Source organism: Herpailurus yagouaroundi, unplaced genomic scaffold (assembly GCF_014898765.1).
Source record: "Herpailurus yagouaroundi ecotype Mexico unplaced genomic scaffold, PumYag 161, whole genome shotgun sequence".
Lineage (NCBI taxonomy): Eukaryota > Metazoa > Chordata > Mammalia > Carnivora > Felidae > Herpailurus > Herpailurus yagouaroundi.
In genome coordinates this window covers 12,181,720-12,205,738 of record NW_024412402.1, presented here as the reverse complement: position 1 = coordinate 12,205,738, position 24,019 = coordinate 12,181,720, and the positions used below count along the sequence as shown (strand labels likewise).

Here is a 24,019-nt window from a genome sequence, read left to right as displayed (position 1 = left end):
TCCCATTAAAGTTTACTTGAAAGTGTCTTCAGTGCTTGAATATAAAATATTCTATCAAACGTCATACAGTAACTTAACACTGATCTGACAGCTCCTTGCCACCACAATTTCTAGGTCTACCTCTTCAGGGACACCAGACTTAGACTGATTCTTCTTTGCCCCTACTACAAATAATGGTGTGGTTGACATCTTTCCATAAAAACTGACAACGAAATCTTTATTTCCTTTTATGTCTTGAGATATATACTAAAATTGGCATTAATGGATCAAAAGGTTGAAATATTTCTTGGGCTTTTGAGCTATACTGTCCAATTATTTTCTATAAAGTTTAAAACTACTTTATATGCTCAACTGTAGAGTATAAAAACCAGTCCTTACCACAATCCTCCCTGGCATTACATATTTGCTTAAATTGAAATTGAAAAAAGAAAAAAAAAAAAAAAAAAGCACCAAAGCATCCAAAGCAGTGTCCTATCAAACTCCCTCTGGACTAGCTACCTTCCAGATCCAGTCTGGGCTCAATTTTCTTGAGCAGAGGCTGTCCCTGTGTTGACCAACATGAAAACTGAGGCAACTGAAAGTGGTGAGGCACATCACCAGAAAAGTTAGAGGCCAAATTGTGAGTGGTCTTAAATGCATGTTAAGGAACTTGACTCTAACCCATGGACTACTGTTTCTCACACTTAAATACTACCTTACTGATTTGCCAGTCACATAAGCCCTGAACTATTAGTTGCTTAATGTTTTCCTTTAAGTACCATGGAAACTTTATTTCACTATTATAAGTAAAAAGCCAATATTATTTGCCACAAATAGAAGATAATAGTAGACAAAAAATACAAAAAAATACAAAAAATACAAATTTTTTAATTTAAAAAAATTAAAAGTGAAATGTAAATAAAACATTCTTGGAAGTAGGAACATAATAATTAGCAGACTTGTTACATGGTCATTACAGCAGCCTAGAAAAAGAGGCATTTCTATGTTTCCTTCTCTTCAAATCTGAAGTCATGACATGCCTTTAGCCATACAGTAAAAACTTCCATTCAATTCACTGATAATAGTGATTGGTTACTTAGTGGAAAAAAGTTAAAGTAAGGAAATGTTAAAAAAAAAAAAAAAACAAAACCTCATATATACCTTAAACTTCATTTCAATTTAGAATATGTAAGCGGTGCCTGAGTGGCTCAATTGGTTGAGAATCCGGTCATGAGCTCAGGTCATAATCTCACAGTTCACGGGTTCAAGCCCCACATTGGGCTGGCTGCTCTCAGTGCAGAGCCCACTTCAGATCCTCTGTCTCCCTCTCTCTGTCCCTCCCCTGCTTGCTCTCTCTCAAAAATAAATAAAACGTTAAAAAAAAAAAAAACAATAAAATATGTAAGTGTACATTTCTTTACCAATTTTTAAATGTAGGATCAAGGCCTTTTCCTGAAGTAAGGATGTGTTGATTGAAGTGCCCTATTATCTTTTTTGTATGAACTATACTAAAATACCTCAGCTATGATTTATTTCCTGTTTCAGTTTCCTTACAGTAGACCAAGAAACCAAAAATACTCACTAGACTCTACTTTTTTCCCAAATAACTAATAGTTGTTTTTCAGTCACATCTAATACAAAAGCCATTTCTTTACAGACAAACCTCTATTCACATTTCCAAAGTGAACACAACTCAGTCATAGAAATACCTCTCTTTTTATGCTCATATTTCATTGTTTTTCATAGTATTTAACTAAATTATCTAATTCTAATACAAGTACAACAGGTTAGGATTATACAGTTCAACCGGAAGCAGAAGTATTTAGACATATTACAAAGGGGCCTACTGGACAGAAACATTTAACCCACTGCAGGTATAAGTCACGCTCTACAGAGGAAACAGAGTGCACTAAATTGAGGTTAACCAACAGATTGATTCTCCCCTCCCTTCTTCCTAATATGTTAGTTACATCGTTCAAGACTTGACCATGTTTAGCTACCCTTGATGTTACAGGACTTCAAGGATTCCTAAGTGACCACCCATCTTTACCACATTTCCTCCAACAGTTTCTTGGCCCTACCCAGCCATCTTGAGATACTCCAAAACTGTATCTTAACATCAGGAATGATACTCTTTTTTGGCACTTTTGTAGCATCTCTAATGCTGTTATTTGCATGCTTTTTCTCGGCCATTAGAGCTTAATTAAAATTCATTAAAATCTTATGAAAGTATTCCCTATCTTAACTTCAAAATTGGAACTATGTATATAGTCTGGCAGAAACAGTGGAAAAGTCTTCACACATCCATTTGGGATGCAGGAAGAATTTCAACTATTTTGGAAGAAATCCTCAATTTGTGAGATCATATGCGTGACTGAGACAAGCTCTGCAAATAAGCACATCTTGACAAATATATCTGCTCATGTGAACAACTTAAATTTATCCTAACGAATTGAAGTATTCCATGTACAAAACAAAGTGAACAAGATAACTGCAAGACTAAAATCACAAGATATGTGAGGTGGATTTTTTTTTTCTGCTCTAAAAGGACCACTTGAGGACTCTTCTGAAAAACCACTGAAAATATTTCAAATGTTATAAAAGATGCTTGAAAGATTTGGTATTTTTTCAGAAGAATTTTCCCAAACCAGATGGCAGCAAAGAGTAGACGAGGAACTCCTTTTTCCATTTCATGAACATCACCTAATAAATAACTGGACACATTCAGAAGAACAGACTCTAGAAATTCCTTTATGTGATTTCTTGGAATAAAAGATCTAATATTTATTAGTATAAACTGTTGATCAAAGTTGACCATTAACTAGCTTCTGACCTTTCCAACTAAAAATACTTGAGCATTGAGATTCTTGGTATTTGTTAACATCAAAATTTTAACAATGCATCTGTCTTAATGACCTCAAGTCTCATCTTAGTTATACACCAAGCAGTGTCCAAGCAAATATCCCCTATTGCCAACTAAAAACAGTCTTCTCACTGAGGAACTGCTATTTCAGGCAGACATTTCTGCTAATCAAAGGATGCATTACTGTACTTCATTTTTAATTTTTAAAAACTTAATAGCAGTTGTGTAATTTTTTCTACTGTTCCCTTCTGTAAGTGGCAAGAATAGTGATTTTCTATTTATAATAAGGAAATCAAGTTACTTTTGGAAATGGATTTTCAACTTAAAAAGCAATGTTAAAAAACGTATTAACAACAACTCATGTTAAAATCACAAGCAACATAAAATATAAAATTCCAAGGGCAACTGCATGGCTCAACCAGTTAACTGTCTGACTCTTGATCTCAGCTCAGGTCATGATCTCACAGTTTCATGGGTTCAAGCCCCACAAAACCCACAGTTTTGTGGATTGTGCACTGACTGTGCAGAGCCTGCTTGGGACTTTCTCTCTCCCTCTCTTTCTGCCCCTCCCCCTGCTCACATGCATGCACACACTCTCTCTCAAGAATAAACAAAAAAAAAAAACCAAAAAAAAAAACCAGAAAATTTAAAAAAATATGTATAAAATTCCATCTAAAAAAATTAAGTAACTGACAGCTCTGTGATTATAAGACTAGGGCAAATTATAAAGGCAGTATCCAAATAATTTCAGTACAGAAAAAAATAGCCTACAAGATAAGGGCAATTCCTTACCGTGCATTCAAGAACACTCTATCTTCTCATTCTCTTTCTCACCACTTTCCTTCACCACAAATTTCACGTTCTAGCAATATCCCACACATAAAAAAATATACTTTCATATACATCCACTGTATTATCCATATCACGACCACCACCACACCTCCCCCCATACACACCTAAACATCTAACTTGAATCCTTACCTGTTAAAGAAGTTCTTCGTGAAGGTATTACTTCCTCCAAGAAAACTTCCCTTAACCATGTCTCCTCAGACTGTATTACAGTCGTGTCTCATTTTATTACACTTTGCCTATACTGCGTTTTGCACCAATTGAAGGTTTGTGGCAACCCTGCATTGAGCAAGTCTATCGGTGACATTTTTCCGACAGGTTTACCTCATGTCTCTGTGTCACATTTTGGTAATCCTCACAGTATTTCACTTTTTCATTATTATTATATTTGTTACAGTGATCTGTAATCAGTGATTAGGACTTGCTGAAAGCTCAGATGATGGTTAACATTTTTTAGCATTAAGTATTTTTAGTTAAGGCATGTACTTTTTTTAGACATAATACAATCGCACACTTAACAGACTATATACAGCATGGTGCAAACATAACCTGTATATGCACTGAAAAACCAAAAAATTCATTTGATTTGCTTTATTAGTGGTCCGGAACCGAAGCTGCACTATCTCTGAAGTACGCCTGTATAAGTTATTAGAAACTATCTTACTCTCTATATTATCTTTCTCTGGTTCTCAGCAGTTATTCAGTAAGTAATTTTTGAAAGAATGACTCTCCTATGTTTTACTTCACTATTTTATATTACTTAACAATGTTAATTACATTTTCCTTTCCACTTTAGACCTTCATGAAGTTTCCTTTGTACATATATCTGCACTCTCCTGGTACTCCTCCACTCCTCTGTAACCCTTCCCTTGATTCTCTGTAACCATTTCTTAATAGCCTTTGAGAGCAATTCTGTCCTCCCCCAAACACGTGACCCAAGCTATTATTTTGGTCAGCCTTCCCACACAATCTTATTCTTTTGAACTCACCTATTCAAATTACTTCGACTACCATAACAAACACAACAGCAGTAGCCAAGACCTCACTTCTATATAGCTCACATATATGTCACTGAGTAGCCATTTACACCCAGATATTCATAGGTACCTGTGGTGAGCAGCCTCTAAAGCATCCTCCAAAGAATCTTGCCTCCTGGAATTCGTGCTCTGTACAGTTCCCTCCCAAACAGAATTGATTTGCGTTACCAACAGACAATTATAAAAACGACAGCAGTGTGACTTCTGAGGTCAGCTCATAAAGGTTCTTATGGCTCCCACCTTGCTAAGATCATTTGCTCTGGGTGAAGTCGGCTGCCTCAAATATCCTCACAGAGAGGTCCACCTGATGAGTAACTGAGGCCTCAACGACAAGCACTCACCCGGCATGTGAGTGAGTCACCTTGGAAGTGGATCCACCAGCTCCACTGAAGCCTTTGCTTATTCAGAAGCAGCCATCTGGACTACACCCTCATTAGAGACCTCGAAGCAGAACCACCCAGCTAAGTTGCTCCCTGATTTGATCACAGCAAATTATATGAGATAATAAATGTTTAGCAGCACTGTCCAACAGAACTTTTTGCACTGATTAAAACGTTCTATGTCTAATGTCCGACACAGTACCCACTGACTACATATGGCTACTGAACACTTAAATGTGGTTAGTGTGCCTGAAGAATTACATTTTCAATTTTATCTGACTTTAACTAGTTTAAATTTAAATAGCCAGGTATCTTATGGCCAACATAAGTAGCAAGTTTATGTATTGTTTTGGGATAATCTATCCGCAGCAACAGACAACTACTGTAGCACCTTAAACTAAATCTGCCCCTTACTGTATCTATCCTCTCCTCAATCTTTCATCTAACCAGTCAGCCAAACAAACATAATAAAACGAAACAAAACTGTGCCTCCTGTCTTTTACATTCCCCATCTTGGCAAGTGGTACCAACATCCAAACACCCAAGCCAGAAAGGTCTTCCCTTTCACCACCTACCCTTTTCATACTGCTGGTATTCTTAACACCTTCTTAATAGCTCTATTTGTCTCTTCTCTCTTCTGTACGTTGGTACAACTTCAGTTTAGAACTTCGTCTTTTCACCTGGATTACTGAAAAATGTCCCTTCTTGGTCTCTCTGCCCCTAAAACTGCTTCTTGAGACTAATCCATTCTTCTTCACACTGCCACCCAAATGATCATGCTATGACATAACACTGATCTTATTACCCTTCTAATACTTATTTTTGAGAGAGAGAGAGTGAGTAGAGAGAGAGAGAGAGAGAACGAGAACATGAGTGGGGGAGGGGCAGAGAGAGAGGGAGACACAGAATCCGAAGCAGGCTCCAGGCTCTGAGCTGTCAACACACAGCCCAACACGGGGTCGAACTCACAAACCGCGAGATCATGACCTGGGTCAAAGTCGGACGCTCAACCCACTGAGCCACCCAGGTGTCCCTACCCTTCTCATTAAAGGTCTTCAGTGGCTTCCCACAATCCAGAAGATAAAACCCCATCTCCTCAGAACATAAAAATAATCTGGTGCCTCCCATCACTGCAACTTTATAAACTGCTATGCCCATCATCAACCCCTCTGCTCTAATCACCTATATGCTTTCTTAGAAACCAGGAGTAATTCACTTCTGTGCCTTTGATCATATTGCTACTTCTACCTGATAGGCTCTTCCATTCCTCACCTGTCTGGTAACTATGCCCCATCTTTCAAGATTCAACAGAAGGATTCACCTCTTCTGTGAAGCTATTTCTGATCTACCCAGAGAGTACTGATTCTTCTCAAGTCCCTACTGTACCTTGTGCACTTAGCTGCCTACATGTTTGTCTCCCTCTATTAGTCTAGAACTCCTCAAAGGCAGAAACTGCCTGATTCAATGCTAATATATCTGGTAGTATACCACAGTATTTAAGAACGTAGGTTGTAAAGTCAGACAAATTCAGACTAAAATCCTAGTTTTATCACTCACTAGGCACACCACTTAACCTTTCTGAGCTTATTTCTTCCCGTGTCAAATGGACATTTTATAACAAAACCCATTACTTCACACGATCATTATGAAAATTAAGTACAATACTATGTATAAAATATTACAGCGCCTATTATATAACTTTTACTCAATAAATATATTTTGGGTGGAGAGGTTAATAGTTGGGTTACTACCTCCTAGGTAGGTAAAGAAAAGGTTAGAAAGGTCAAAAGAGAAGGTATCATCTTTGAAATAACTTGTTGGGTTACTCTAAATTTTTTTTTTTTTCAACGTTTATTTATTTTGGGACAGAGAGAGACAGAGCATGAATGGGGGAAGGGCAGAGAGAGAGGGAGACACAGAATCGGAAACAGGCTCCAGGCTCTGAGCCATCAGCCCAGAGCCTGACGCGGGGCTCGAACTCACGGACCGCGAGATCGTGACCTGGCTGAAGTCGGACGCTTAACCGACTGCGCCACCCAGGCGTCCCAACTTGTTGGGTTACTCTAAAGAAAAATGAAAGGTAATCCAGGAAGCCTACTGGGTATCTACTATGTGGTTAGAAAAGTGCAGGAAATGGCAAAGGACTCAACTAGAAATAAATAAAAGCCTGAGGAAGAGCAGAGGTTCTAGATGGCATCAGACAGGAGAAGAGAAGCCTGGTGATGACCATAAAAATAAAGAGTTCGTGCAAAAGGGTATGAGGGAGAAGGGAGAGAAGGTAAGAGATAGAAAAACAAAAATTTCAAAGTGGAATCCTTCCAAGCAATGACAAGATCTAAGATGTACTCATATTGATAAAGCTCCCAGGATAAATCCTATGAAACTACAAATGCTGGACTGCTTTTGACTAACAAGATGGATTGGGCCTTTTTTAAATAACAGAATAAAAGTTTGGGGATGACATATTGATTCCATTTTATATTCTACCTTTTGCCTTGTGTGCCAGAGACAATGGAAGGATCTTAAGACAATCTGGCAAAATAAAAAATGATATTTCTACTACAGTGTCCTGATGTTCTCTGGAACACAATTTAGAAATTGCTACTGTAGGGGCAGTCTGGATGGCTCAGTCTATGGAGCATACAACTCTTGATCTCGGGGTTGTGAGTTCAAGCTCCAAGATGGGTGTAGAGATTATGTAAAAAAAAATGTTTTAATCTTTTAAAAAAAAAATTTTTTTTAAGTTTATTTATTTTTGAGACAGAGAGAGAGAGAGAGAGAGTATGAACGGGGGAGAGGCAGAGAGAGAGGGAGACACAGAATCGGAAGCAGGCTCCAGGCTCTGAGCCATCAGCCAAGTGACCGACGAGGGGCTCAAACTCATGGACCGCAAGATCATGACCCGAGCTGAAGTCGGACACTTAACCGACTGAGCCACCCAGGCGCCCCAAAATTTTTAAATCTTAAAAAAAAAAAAAAAAAAAAAAAGGGATTGCTGCTTCAAATTATGTTAAAAGAAACTAAACAACCTTCTTTGGCTGAAAAGTCAAATAATTTTATACTTTCTATTTGTGGATTCTGACTTTACAGAAAGGATGAGTCCCCAAAATTCCGTGCAGTAGCAAATACCACAAACTAAGAGTCAAAAGACCCGGATTTGAAACTTGGGTCCAAAAATATACTACCTGGGAAATACTGGACTAGTCAATGAAGGCTATAAATCTAAGATTTTCCTCATCTGTAAAATGGGAATAACATTTGCCTTGTGGTATTGTTCTATGCATTAATTACAATGCTTATAAAGCATTTAGAATAATGCTTCATAAATGGAAGCTGTTATTGTTACTAAGTGAGAAAACAACTGTAAAAGTATAATAAACGTAAACTAGTACTAGCATCATACGAATAAACATATGAAAGGGACAATAATTTGATTTGTCACATGTGACAAGACTGAAGTGAACTACACTGTTGTGAGATAATAACCTTCCCATTTTTAATTACAAAAAATAAGCCTGGGCAAATATTTTTATAATAACCAGATTATTTATAGACTATGAATTGGTTATTTACCTCCGTGTTATTTTTTTCCAGTCTGATTTTCACCTTCAGCAACCCTCAGAAAATAACAGAACGTACTCCAGACTAGTCATATAGAGAACAGTAAACTTTTCAAGCTGGATAAGCAAAGGTTTCCTTATTGCTAACAGTGTGAGGAAGCAATGCTAGCTAAAATGAGATATGGTAAATATTTATGCAAAATTAACAGACCTTTACCCCACAGGGAGGCTGCAAGCATGGGAAAAAGCAGCTTCCCAGAACTCAGCATAGCGGATGTCTGCAGATCTCCCTAAGGGCTAGAAAAGTCTCCACATCCATAAGAATGCTTCAAAGGGCACGGCTTTTTTGCAGGCATCCTCTCTGTGGGTTTTAAACCTAGTAAAATTCTCAAATTGTAATTTCCTAGCCTTTCTCTACCTAGAAGCAGTACTTATTCAATAAAAGATTTAGTTTGTAGGCTTCTTTTTTAAATCAACTATCTGCCTACCTCTGTTCTAGACTCTCTAAGGTTACTAAGAAAACGCAAGGAAAAAAAAACCAATTTATAGCTAAAAAGGATTAGATTTTAAAAATACAATTAAATATCTCTTAAGCAAATTTCCTTTCCAATGTTATGACATAAAAAGTGGCTGTACTAAAATGATTCGTGCCGCAGGATTTCAGTAACAACAACAACAAAAAATCATTTACGAGGAAAAAACAAAGATTAAAATTAACTCTTTTACGGCTCAGAAGATAAATCTAGAGCTTTAGAGTAAAAGTGTTTACATATTTTTTTAAGAGGTAGAATATATAAAATGAATGATAAAGAAGGAAAGATCACTATCATAAACAAGAAATCTTTAAAAGGAAATTATCTCCATTGCCACTTAACCAAAGACTCTTGTTTAGGAAAAACTTAAACCCAATTTACTCAAATCACTTATACTTCACAAAGGCACCTAGTATTAAAATCATTCATTTGCTGCCTTCTTTTCCTTGTACTCAGTGTAACAATTTTTAAAGTCCCTTCTTACTGCTTTGTGTGCTTACAATACCAAAACAAACAAACAAACAAAAAAAACCCAACAAAACAAAAAAACCCCACAAAACTTGTTTTAGATGGGCCTTAAACTTCTTAAAAGAACTTTAGAATAGTTATAATGGAAAATGATTTATAAGCAACATGTATCAGGCTTCAAAAAAGTCCAATGTTTACAGATGTGTGTATTTAAAGCAATGAATAAGAAACCAAAACACAATGTAGCCATTCTTTAGAGGAAATGAGACAAAATCCCTCATGTCAGCAATCTGGAAAAGGGAGTAAGTGAATAGGTGATTAAAAATAGAAAGACTAAAATATAGTCATAAAATTATAATGCAAGACAACACTTTAATGGTGTTGTTGAAGACAAAATCCACTTTCTGGGCTTCGTCCAACTGATTCAAAAGATCAACGGACTGATCGAGATGAGCCAATCTGACTCAGTATAAGCAGGCCTGAGATCAGAAGGCCAAAGAAAAATGAACATTGGAATCATAATCCCAACTCTCTTGCTTAGAAACTATGTGACCTTAAGCAAGTTCGTGAATGTCCTAAAGCCTCATTTTTCTGTTTTAACATGGAGACAACAATATTCAACTTACACAGCTAAGAAGATTAAAAAAGACCATGCATAAAAAGTTCCTGGGACAGTGCCTAGCACTTAATATGCAGTCAATAAATACAAAAATCTTTTACCACATCCCAAATTTCTTTGTAAGACTAAACTGCATCCACTTTAAAGTGTTCATTTTTACCCACACTCACCTTTCCACCTTTCTGAAGTATAAAATACTAGTATACCAAGTCATCAGGATTTAAGCAGTGTCTTGCTAAACAAACTACTGTACTTTCCAGAATCTTTCACTGATCAAATCAACATATTTACCACTGGATGTACAAAGTATAAGCTTAACAGGTTGCTAGCACCTTCAAAGAGGTAGCTAATGAGAGGGTCTCCCTCCAAGAGTGACTAAAGCAATGCCTAATCAATAAAATGTGATTTCTTCTATTCAAAAGCAATGAACATCTAAAGCTTCTTAAATTTCACCTTAAAGCACTGCCCTTTCCACTTTAAGTAACTCACCAAAACATAATTAAACTGAAAAAAGAAAAAGGAAACATAAAAGGACAGTTTGTGATGGGAAATAATTTAATTTGGAAAATAAGGTAAGTTTCATCAGTAATCATTTTATTTCCCCAAAATACACGACTTCTCACCTTAATCTACAGCATGACTCAATGGATGTCACTCTCACAGGTAAATTTCTTACTTGTTAAATATAAATCAACAGGTAGCAAGAGCTCAAAATAACTTTGCCAACACAATGACCCAGGAAGAGCAGCCATTCATTATTTACTGAATAAATGAATAAACAAATGAAGGAATGTTGTAAAGACAGAACTCAACAAATTCTGAGGGATCCAAGGCAGATGTAAAAGTTGATTGCCAATCCTAAAAGTCTTACTGTTTCAGCAACTAGACAGGTTTGTTACTATTTCAGTCGGAATTGAAATAACTGTCTCTCCCTGTCTATTCCTCCCTTCCAAATGTATCTTAATTCTAAAGACAACCTACAGTTTGAAATATAAAGGATAAGGAATACTATCACAGCAAGGAGAAAACACCATCACAGCAGTAGCAGCAGAAAATACCTGTGAATTCAAAATCCTTTTACATGCATAGATCAAATTTTAGGAAAACCTAACAGCTACTGTAACTTACTGACCTCTTACGCGCTAGGTACTTAAATACTTTCTCACTTCACCTTCACAAGAGCTCTGCCAAGTAAGTATTGTTATCCGCATTTTCACAGATGAGAAAACTAAGCTGCTGTTCTGAGAGGTAAATCTGCCTATGGTCCCAGATAGAAGTAGCAGAACAAGTCTGACACCCTAAACCCAGGAGGCTCTTTTCTCTGCATCATCCTCAAACAGTTCCCTTCTATTGCTCCCTTTTACAAAAGCTATATATACATATGATGTGTGACTATATATATATATATATATATATATATATATACATAATAGATACACACACACATAAAATTAAGAACTAAAACACCTTTTCCTTTCATGGCTACTTTTAATTTCTGACAAAGAGGATAGTCTCAAAAAGAATTCTGGGGCGCCTGGGTGGCGCAGTTGGTTGAGCGTCCGACTTCAGCCAGGTCACGATCTCGCGGTCCTTGAGTTCGAGCCCCGCGTCAGGCTCTGGGCTGATGGCTCGGAGCCTGGAGCCTGTTTCCGACTCTGTGTCTCCCTCTCTCTCTGCCCCTCCCCCGTTCATGCTCTGTCTCTCTCTGTCCCAAAAATAAATAAACGTTGAAAAAAATTAAAAAAATAAAAAAAAAAAGAATTCTGCCAGCAGAATCAAATTAATATAATTGCTAATATTTATCCACATAATATTTCGCTTAATTCCTATTTTTAGAAACAGGACTGTACCTTGTATCCTATTAAGCAATAACTGCATGATGAGAAGCTTCTCTTTTTTTACTGGTCACATCCAGGCAACACACCCAACTTACTTCTAAATGCTGTCTTGAGAATTCTGATCTTGCGGAGCTTCTGAGTAAATACAGTAACTAGAAATCACAAATCTTTCCCCAAAATGTGCAACTAACAAATGCAACCGAGGTACAAATATATTACTCTGACAAAGGTGCTGACAAATTATTATCTCTGAAAACGATGTTTCTCAACTGTGATACAACAAAAAAAAATAACATGAACAATGGCAAGTCCAAGGGTTATTCTCCATGGGGAAAATATTACTTACATTTTAAATAGACTATATTGTTCCAAGCAACCAAAGTCAGAATCAGTTCAATGCCAAGAACAACTCAAATTTAAATAAAAAATTTATTTACAAGCTAATGGTTTTACAAGCCAAGCATTTTCTACTGCAGTTACTACATGGATTCTGAAATGAGACTAACAACATAACTTAATTAAAGAAAACAAACCACTTGGATACCTAGAAAAACCATTTTATCCTAAGTGTTTCTAAGCACAGGGACAGAAGCCCATTAAGAAAACAAAATTAGCTAGTCGTACTATACTAAAATAACCACTTTAATCAAATTATATACAATAATTTATTCACTAGTCTGTAAACATCCTCTTTGATCACCTCACTGTCACCTGCCAATCTACAAACTGAAGGATTATATCTGCTTGATTGCTTCCCACTGTTGATTACATAATACCCCTTTCCCCAAAGAATTTCCTTGTGAAGCTGATGATCACAGATGCATAATGTAGAAATGACAAGTTATTGTATTACACTGTATGTTAATAATATCTATAAAGTCTTGAGTCAAAATAGAGGCTTGAAGTCCCTCAGACAACTAACCTGAGCAGAGGAAAGTGGCTTTAATTATTTCTAAGCTAAAGTTAGACTCTCTTCCTTACTTTCAGATCACCTTAGGGATCTCCTTACAGATTGATCGAGCCTTTCTCTGCCCAGCAAATAGCAAAGGTGAATAGAAGAGTTTTAGAAATGATTCTGATGTTCTTCCTCCAGAGTAAATAACATCACTGACTGGGAACTCCCAGAACACTTAGAGCCATTAAGGGCTGGGATTCCTTTCAACTGGCACCATGCCAACAGAGGCTCAGTGAGAAATGAAACCTCCTGCAAATCAAATCTGTTGCCATGTTATTTTTTCCAGGGGTTAATTACCTGCTTCTGCTATACACACACTCTCTCTCTCTTTCTCTTTCCCTCTCCCTCTAAAGTGGAGAAAAGGAGGTGCTGGGAAAACAGATGACATTCTGCTGCTAAGCCTCCTCCAGAAATACTCAAAATGAAATCAAAATAGGTTTCTGGCTGTCAAAATCCAGATACGCTCCATGAACATCCTCTCCTACTTGACACCTGTCAGTCCCTGGTACCATTACCTCAAACTACTAGACAGTAAAACTTTACTGAAGGAAGTCACACTTTCAGACTTTATCTTCAGAGCTAGTGAAATATTTACGGGTGAAATATTGAGAAACTGCTTCAAAATAATCTGATGGAGAAGCAGGGCAAGCAAACAGATGAACCAAGGCTGTCCATACACTGGTAATTATTGCAGCTAATGACGGGTACATGGAGGTTCATCATACTATTCTCTGTACTTCCGTGTATCTTTGAAATATTCCATTAAAAAAATAAAATTTTTACAGATTCAAAACAACCCATCTAATAAGCATTTATGGAGTACTTCCTGTGGTAGACTATGTTATTGTTCCTAATTTTTCCCTCTCCTCTCTCCTTCCTTGAGAGATTTATACACCCTCACCCATCAGTATGCGATTTGCAATGCCACCTGTAGGAGGAGTACACCTCCCTGGCACACTGCAATGAGCCTGACTGTATGACTTGCTTTGGCCAATGACACGTGAACGATTTATGTACACCAGACTGAGTAGAAGCTTTAAGAGCCACTGCATGTTTGCATGTTTCCTGCTCTCTCCCTCTGCCATGCAAATGACATATCCCAGGCAGGGACTACTCCTTCAGCCAGGGCTCCAAAATGTTACAGCCAATCCACAGCTAACAAGGTGTGATGCAAGCAAGAAATAAACCAGTGTTGTAAGCCACTGAAATTGGAAGCTGTTGTTATGGTAATACAACCTAGCAGAAACAGATATACCTACTACCGGCTAAATATAAAGAATATTAAAATGATAGGCTGCTATATTTGTAAGGATGTTTTGGTAGATAGACAAAGTTTGGCTGAGGAGAGTATGAGAAGTGGTAGGTGTGTAGGGACAGAGGTAAGATCAGAGGGAGACTTTATTATTACTGTTATATATCACTGGAATTTTCTGGTGTGTGTGTGTTTTTTTTTTAACCTGAACAACACTATCTGACTGGTTGACTAATTTGGACTATTTTCTTCTTATGGTTCTTTATATTAAAAAAGAATAAAAACACAGTAAAGCAAATAATAATCACTTAAAAATGAATAAGAACTATTCTCCTACCTTTGAGGAACTCAAAACTTAGTTGGCAATGTAGCTTTAAAGAAAGCCTCTTCCCAGAAAGTATTCATTGTTAATTTTTTAAAGCAACAAAGGGTAAATGCAAGCCAAAAATAAATAAATAAATAAATAAATAAATAAATAAATAAATAAATAAATAAAAGTATAACATCTGCAATTCGATCAGTTTTTTTAAGGTTCGAGCAAAGCCAGTACAGGGTTTTGTATACGAGTGGTACAGCCATTGATTTCAAAGGAAATTCTCTTATTTCTGTAGGCCAGTTAAACTAGTGAAGAAGCATGCTTGAACCATTAAGTTTTGTGAACAAGCCTTAACCAGTACTATAGATAAGGTATCCACTCCATTAAGTTAACCCATGTACAGTAAAATTACGGTTAGAAGAAGAAAAGAAAAAAAAGGAAGAACTCCTAACCCTGCCTATCACAGCGATTAAACAACACCTGAATGGCTACAGAAGTCAAGGTCCACAGACTTAACACTTTACTGCATAAGAATGTTTTCTCCTTAAATTTGAGCAATATCTGAACAAAGCAGTAACTTGCAAATATGACTGATTACAAGCATGTCTGCACTATTCATCTTAAGATCTCAAAGCATCTCACAGACATTAATTTAACCTTCCTATCCCCTGAAAGGTAGATGTTACATAACATTATAACCATCCATCCTGCTGTTACAAAATATTTCAATACCCCTTCAGCAGTACTCGCTCTGAGAAGGCCTTGCCCCAAAAGCCAATAAAACAGGAAATAAGCTGACAGTGCATGTGCCACCAACAATCTCTGAAAAGATCAGACCTTCACCCACAAGAACCACTTCCTCTGAGTAAACCACAGAGACAGTACGAGGCAAACCACATCATACCAGCTTGTGTCCGGAGCGCAGGCAGATAACCCATCTAAAATCAATGGAAGAATATATTTAAGCCCCTTCGTGAGATTTCTTACACGGATTTAAGTGTGCAAATCTTCCTCAACTTACGATGGAGTTCCGTCCCGATAAACCCATCGTAAGTGGGAATTATCGGTAAGTCAAAAACGCATTGAACGCATAACCTTCGGGACATGACAGCCTAGCCTAGCCTACCTGAGACGTGCGCAGAACACGTACATGAGCCTACAGCTGGGCAAAATCATGTAACACGAAACCTTTTTCATAATAAAGCGTTGAGCATCCCACGTCATTTATCAAATACAATACTGAAAATGAAAAGCAGAATGATTCTCGGGGTGCCGAATGGTTGTAAGTATACTGGTTGTTTAGCCTTGTGACCATATGGCTGACTGGGAACAGCGGACGTGCTGCCTCTGCCCAGCATCGAGAGAGTACCGTGCCACACAGCCCTAGCACAGAACAATACCAACATTCCAATTCCAAAGTACAGTGTCGACTGAAGGCACATTGCTTCTGCACTGTCTTAAAGTCTTAAAAAACTATGGTAAGTTGGGAACCATCTGTACTTTGGGGACTTGTGATTCTTCTAGATAAGATCCAGCCACCTTCTGCATTACATGACCAATTTACGTATAACTTCTTCAGATGCCGATGAAATCTCCGGTTTATGACAATATAATCTACATTTTCTGAATTCAAAGAAGACCCACAAAATCCTCTTTGACCTTGTCAGTATGTAAACCTAAAATCAGTATTTAAATGTAATATTTGACCAAAAGTACAGTCTCAGAGCAATATCATTAAATGACAACAATGAGCTTTGTAACATTAAAGAAAAAGCCGTGTACAAGTGGCAATTAACTGTAAGCATTAACTAAACCGGGTTTTCTTAGATTTCTCTGTGAATTTCTTCGTGAGTTGTTACTCACAGTCCCAAGACAGGAAATCTAATTTTTCATTGGCCATTAGATTTGCTTGTCTTTCAACACTGGGAAGCCACCCAGGCCTATCATGTGACTATGATCTCAAAAACCAGGATTCAGCATTTGAATTAGTAAAAGATCCTGTTTTGGTATGAATCTAAACTGTCAGCTGCATTGGTACATGCTAATTCAATAAGGCAAACTTAGTGTAAATTTCTTCTTTTACTGAAAGTCAATAATGTATGCTTATGCAATTTAGGCAAAGCCTCTAACCTTCAGCACCATGAAGTATTACCTCCACAGAATCAAAAAGCTAAAAATGATTCTAAAGCACTAGCTTCATAAGCTTGTCTGGGAGGTAGAAGCTGCCTTACAAAACCTTTCAAACTTGGCTATCTTGGTACTCTACATAATCTAAGTTGCAAAAGTAAAATGCCCTCACTTTGGCATGTTTCCAAAATTCTAAAGTTCGAGGAAACAAAATCATGAGCAAAAGGCAAAAGAACAAAGACATCTATTTAAATAATTTTAAACTAAGTTACCATCAGTGAAAAAGGTCTACTAATAAAACATTCAAGAGCTCTACAATCTTATGTATTTTGTAATAATTTAACACGTACTTTTCCCTTCTTTTATGGTCTCTTATCATTAAGTAACAGTTCTTATAAATACAGTGACAAAAAGAGACAGTATTATTTCAATATTAACAATAGTGCATCTCACTGGAAGAATAACGCTAAGCATTGCAGGTCTATTTCTTTTTCACTAATATGTGGAAACAAAAAAAGATGCAAAAAGTGACATACAATTTAATGTGAGGCTGAAAAACTACTGCAGGGGGAAAGAAAAAAAGAGACAACTTCCAGATATATCTCACCCCACTGCAACAGATATTTTACTTTAGAGCTATAATCACATCTCTTCATTTACTTACAAGTTCAGAAATGTTTTATATTCACTTCTGATTGATTTTCAAGCAAAGATTCCTCCTAATGTTTATTATTTTTGTTTGCTACCCATTTGTCACATAACTGATAACACTAGTCACATTAGGGGCACTCGTATTTTAAAGAATCACTTTGTAAAGAAGCCTTTTATAACATACATAATTGCTTGATTTAGTAATTATGCTGTTTGTATACATTTGTTTTATTTGATTGTGATATCTCCCATATCCATTGTAAAAACTATCTAAAATAAAAGTGAGAATCTCTATAGCCCTAATTTTGGGCTATGCCTGGAAAAAACTGAAGACCCTGTGAATGACATTAAACTGAAGTTGGAAATTGCTGCTCTAGAATATGGGTAAAGATAAAATACAGACATCTAAGGAACAAAATCACCTTGCACTAGGAGAGCGACTGAGGAAAAGTTAATAAAACATTAAGAGGGGCAGGATAATTGTTAGACAACAAATCAGAAATACAAACTGGCTAGGCAAAGAATAGGGTGGGGGTAGGGAAGAGGTGCTGATTGGCTGTCTAAGCCAGTTAGAGTCATATAAACACAAAATGGGAGGACAGCAAGTACATACAAGTAACAGGACAAATCAAAAGTCTGAGCTAAAGATCAGGAAAAACTTCCTGACTACAAGATCTATCAGATTGTTGTTCAGTCTCGTGAGGAAATGACGAGAGCTTTATCCTCTAGAGATACTTCAGGCAAGAATGTATAAAGGATAGAAAGCATTCTATAAGAAAAATCTAACTTGGTCAGATTGGAAGATTACTAAAGGAAAGTAAGAAAAAGAATAATACACATAGAAACACCATAATTTAAAGTAAAAAGTGGGGGGAGGCCTTGAGAGGCAGAAAAATCTAAGTTAAAATGGTGGCTCTGTCCTTTCCAGTTTTATAATCTTGACTTAAATTCTATGAGTTGCCTGAAGTGTAAGTGATGATGGGGGGGGGGGGGGGTCAGAAACATTGTAAATGTTAAAGAATTACACCACAGTAAGATATTGTTACATACACAAGAGTGTTTTACTCAAAAGAAAACAAAACGTTACTCATTTTATACTTTCAGTGCAAATGCCACATTTTGAAGACTCTTAATTATTAAAAGGGAAAAGAGAACATCATCAAATGAACATTTAAAACATCATCAAAACCAAGTTTTAACAAACAAGACTGAAAGAAGTTAAGCTCCAGCTCCCTGTTCCTGAAAATGTGACATGGTCAATTTCTAGGAGATAAGCAATTATATGATAAGAAACATTTCTAGTAACTTTGTCAGACAACCATGATGTAAGAGTCTCTCCAATTACCTCTGGAAAACCATTAAAATATCCTGCTCTCTGTGACCCATATCAGTTTGCTTCAAATTTCATTTCCTAAACTGAAAATTCAAACTTAATTTAAAAAATCCTATGTTAACTCAATGCTATCTACATTTTAACAAGAAATCATCAATGGGTTAAGCAGCATCACCAGGTTAACATATTTTTGCAGTGATTCAACTAAAGATTCTCTTGTCACCTCACTAAATAAATGAGAACATCTTATAAATGTGCCATTAATCAGGAAGACTATAGCTCTGCACTTTTTTAAAAACTTCACACTGTACACGCTGACTCATGTAAAAGTGTGCAAGTGAATGTACTAATGCACGCCTATGTGAATCAAGATTTTATACTGTGCCCGAAGAAAACAACATTAAACTGAATACAAAGCTAGCACTATGATCCTGGGTCCCCAATATCAATTTTGTATTTATCAAATGACTGACTTCACAAGTAAACATTACAAACAATCTAACCTTGCATATGACTCGGGCAACCTTGAAAATAGCACTCATGCAGGAGTGTTTTGTTTTCTTTTTTTAATCAAAAGCATTATGTGGCAATGAGGGTAGAAAAAGCATCATGAATGAAAATGTTAATTACTGGCTACATGCGTATAAAGTCAAAGGTTTGCATACTCACTAAAAGTTTGCTGAAGTTAAACAAGCTCAAACTTGAACCCAGTACTAAGGAAATGCCAATATATCAAAAACCTTTGTTTTATCAATCGAAGTAACAAAATCCACAAGTCCTAGACCAGACAAAGGTCTATTTATTTCAAGTAAGACCCTTATAACAAAATCCTACCTGTATCGTCCCTGAAAATTCACTGTTCTAGAATCTGGCCTGAAATCATTTAGTGAGTCCACTGAAAGAGCATTCCCTCGCCTCTATCTCTCAGAAGAAATTCCAAGTGCCGTAAGACCCCTAAACGCTCCAGGACAGAAGACAGGCATCTAAGAGGACTGCCAACAATTAGGATACGTTTTGGGACTGAACACGGCAATCAACGCAAAGTGAAGAGCAGTAATCAGATAGTTCTGCCACTTTTCAAGTGCCGATTCTCAAAGTGGAAAGAAAACTATACATCTCACAGAAGTTACAAAGCAAGACACTAGATGGTATTCATAAGCTTCTTAGATTAAAAAAACAAAAAACAAAAAACAAAAAAAACCTATTCATATACCCTACATGAAAACAGTAGCTACCATGAACATAGTTTGGATTTTAAATTGACGACTGTACCTTTCAAAAAGTGGAGCATGAGGGGTCTGGAGAGTACATGAAGAGGAAGAGAAGGGAGTAAATGAATGTGTTAATTTAACTGCAAAATAATAACAGGATATAACAGAGTTCTGAGTATCCACAGTGACCAATCAGAGCCTAAACATAGCTGAATTCCATCCCAGCCCCAGCACGTCCCTAACACAAGAATAAAACCCTTCTTATCTTGTTCAGCCATGTGTCGCCTGCCACAAACTGCAAAACAGAACAACGCCCAAAACCAGCTCGTCTGATTTCAACCGAGGACAGACAGACTCTGTAGTCAGAAGCACCACAATGAAAGAACTCTAACTCACACAGCTGGCCTGGTGGGTCTGCACACTCTACAAAACAAAGCCATACCACATACGGTACTTCAAACTTGAAAGGATCTTTAAAAACTACACTGGCACTGTTAATTTGCCAAGAGCTCTAGAAAATGCAAAATATACCTACAGTATACTGGAAGTGGACAGTGAGAAGAGAGGATGAAGGAGGTAAAGCTGAGAAGCTAAGAACTATTCTATACTCATAACTTTGTTAAGGTACCCTAGAAAAAAAGTAACACTAACCCAGCACTTCCATATTTCACTCCAACATATATTCAGATCAGAGACAGCTACTCTTCTTTTTTTTTTTTTTTTTTTTTAATTTTTTTTTTCAACGTTTATTTATTTTTGGGACAGAGAGAGACAGAGCATGAACGGGGAAGGGGCAGAGAGAGAGGGAGACACAGAATCGGAAACAGGCTCCAGGCTCTGAGCCATCAGCCCAGAGCCTGACGCGGGGCTCGAACTCACGGACCGCGAGATCGTGACCTGGCTGAAGTCGGACGCTTAACCGACTGCGCCACCCAGGCGCCCCGAGACAGCTACTCTTCTAATGCACAAATAGATGCTTGATATTTACGGAAGACGTAAAGAAAATGTAATAGTCATGCAAGAATAATCTTATTTAAAAAAAAAAAAAAAGAGTAAATTCCTAAGATACAGGTATCCATACTGTCTCAGCAATGCATATTAAATTAAATGGCTATTAAGTGGTTTTTCTACTGTTTAAAAAAAATCTATAAAATCAGCCAGCCCCTGAACTAATTCAAGGATACTAATACCCAAACCAATTTGCAGATTCATCTTATAGTTAGAATACTCATCTTTTAATCCTTCGTGCCTAGCACAGTGCCTGGTAAAGGACATTCATTGACTGCATGCTTATTGTATATTTGTATCTCATCTAAGTTATGAGAAAAAAAACCCCAAATCCCAAGATTTTATTTCCAAGATAATGGAAAAAGGAAAAAAAATCTCTGAGCACAGAGAAGAAGAAAGGTTATCAGGTGGGCACTATTAGGTGATTTTCATGTGAAATGAGCTGGTGACCTTAGGTTCTGTTTCTACAAAATTAAACACGCCTAATGCCACAATAAAAACTACCAACACTACACTATTTCCTAATAAGACTTCTTGTCTAAAGGCTCAACAGAGAGGGCAAGAATTGAATGAACCAGGAAAATAAAAACAATTACCCACACACCCGTTCAAGTGATGTCTCTGTACCAAAACACCCTGAAAGTTAAAGGACTGGGGATGATTCAAGGAAATTAAGATAAGAATTGTTGCTACTCAGGATACGGGTACAATGTGAAAAGCTGAAAACCAAAATTCGTCTTAAAGAAAAATACGCAAAGACTACAGTTTAAATATTTGATGGAATCTTTTAGGTGAACATTCACGTGACACTGGAAAGCATCAACAGGAAGAGGAAGTTCTGTTTCTGGAGTAGCTGTTATGGTATGATAATGGAATTTGGCCCTTTTAAAATCAACAAATGAGTCTTACAATTGGGTGAAACTCTCTTATTAGGAAATTCAACTATTTTTTTGCAAGAGCACTATGGTTGCGCTTTTCATCAAAGTGCTTTCTTTGGCCCCCTAGTTCAGTCATTTGATTTTTGTTTTTGATGATGTAATGGTTTGAACAGTGACTAAAAAAAAAGGTTGACTGAAATTTGGAATCAGCATACAATGTCATCATGAAAGTGAGAAATAAAATATAGTAGTGGAATTTATCATTTAAAATAATAGTCCAAAGAATAACCCTTAAGGGTAAAGAAGCTCCACTTACCAACCACCAGCAACATAAATAAAACCTATAAAGGACCCACAGAACTCAACAAATCCACCTGCCATGCTTGTACGACCTAATTCGCTTAGGGTTTGTATCCCTTAAATGTAAATACTTCTCAAAGACAAAATACTAAAAATGCAGCAATTAAAATCAAGCCCCATGACTTTCTCTCCCCCTTTTTTAGCTCCAACAAGAGCCTGTGATTTACCAGTAATTTCAACATTCTGTAAAATTATTAGATAATCAACTATACGCAGGTCAACACTCAAAGATCAAGTTCAAAAACCACCATGCAGCAGTCTCAGAATGAAGTTTACAAATAGCAATTCCTAAAAATCTAACAGGGTCTGGAGAACTACAGGGCAGGAGTAAAACTGATGATGCACCAATACCCCAGCCGACTTCGGGCACTGACCTTCACCCAAAATGACCTTCCTCTGGTTCCAAGATAAGTACAGAATCCCAATGCACAGTACAGACACAAAACCACAATCATGGTTTTACCTACCCCTTCGCCGAGAATCTGGAGAAAAGTTTCTCCCCAGAAAAAAAATAAAAAAGCTACATTTCCAAATCCAATCAACCGGCTAACTTGGCAGCAACCCCAGACTAATTGCAGAGCTCCTAAACAACCCTCTCTCCTATGCCTGTCAACTTCACTGGTCAAAGGCAATCGGCTATCACGGACTCTCTGCTAGGTCAGGCCGAACCCAGGGAAGCTAAAGCGCAAGGGGAGCTTCATACCAACCTGTCGGTGATAGTGGACTGTGTGCCGCTCATTGGGGCCCTTGGCGAGAGGTCCTTCTTTTATCCAACTTGCATTTTACAGTAACACCTCCACCCCACCCCCAGTGCTCTGGGATCAGGCCCGACGCCGTAAGGGACACAAAAGTCCAACTCAAAACTCCATTCAGTCATCTAGAACGTCCGACTGGAAGGGGTCAAGGAAAGGGGATGTAGGTCGGAGCAAAACAGGGTATCTCCCAAAACAACCCGAGAAAGTCTGCCAGAAGGCGAGTTCTAGAGCTAGAGAGCAATCCTCGGGAAGGCACAAGGAGAAAACTCCGTCACGGGGGGGAAGTCGGCGAGCCGCAGGGAAGGGGCCCGGGAGTCCCTCCGGGGCTGGGGCGGGATCAGCTCGGGGCTGGGTGTCGGCTCCTCCTCCGGAGTCTCGGGGGCTCGCGAGTCCCCGCCGCCGCGGGGCCAGCCGCTGTGGTCTCCGCTCTCTATCTGGGGCTGCCGGCCGCTCGTGGCCGCAGCCTAGGCAGCGTCTCGGGCCGTCCCGCGCCAGGCTCGCGCGGCCCCATGTCCCCGGGCCGGGGGACCCCTCTCGTCTTCCTCGCCGCCCCCACCAAGCTCCGGGCGCTGGGACGACCGCGGGCGCCGGGAGAAGGGGTCCCGCAGCCAGAGGTGACAGGAACTTGGTCTCTCAGCGCCGCGGGCTGCTCCCCATCCCTGGGAGGCCCGGACTCTTCCGCAGTCGGCACGGGCGGCGGCGGCTCCTCCCCGACGCGCCGGTAGGCGGCGGTTCCCGCGAGGGGCGGGAGGTTCCCGTCCGGCCCGGCCTCGAAGCACCGGCCCCGGAGGCCGGCGGCGCGGCGAGAGCGACCACTCGGAGCGCAGGACCGGCTCGCCGGGTCCTGGGGCCCTCGCGGGAGCGCGCGCGGCGGGCGGAGGAGGCCGCCGGCGGTGGGGGCCGCGCGACGATCGCAGGCGCGCGCACGGGTTCCGGTTCCGGTTCTGTCTTCCCGGCCCCGGCCGCGTCCAGCGCGAGCTCGCGCTTCCCCTCCCCCGTCGACTTTTTTGGCCTCCTCCCCTCTGACTTCGGGAAGCCGCCTCACCC

At 38.6% G+C, this 24,019-nt stretch overlaps 1 protein-coding gene across 3 annotated transcripts in view; it reads right to left on the bottom strand.

Moving 5' to 3' along the window:
* Nucleotides 1-23,748, bottom strand: part of ARHGEF12 (Rho guanine nucleotide exchange factor 12) — a 151,921-nt gene extending 128,173 nt beyond the window's left edge. For 2 of the 3 annotated variants that reach the window (XM_040483329.1, XM_040483330.1), the window contains exon 1: nucleotides 22,925-23,703. In XM_040483329.1, coding sequence (XP_040339263.1) covers nucleotides 22,925-22,956 — 32 coding nt within the window. In that variant the 5' untranslated portion in view covers nucleotides 22,957-23,703. Of the gene's footprint in view, nucleotides 1-22,924 lie in introns of all 3 variants that reach the window. The other variant, XM_040483331.1, reaches the window with a different exon arrangement.
* Between the last annotated feature and the right edge of the window lie 271 nt (nucleotides 23,749-24,019).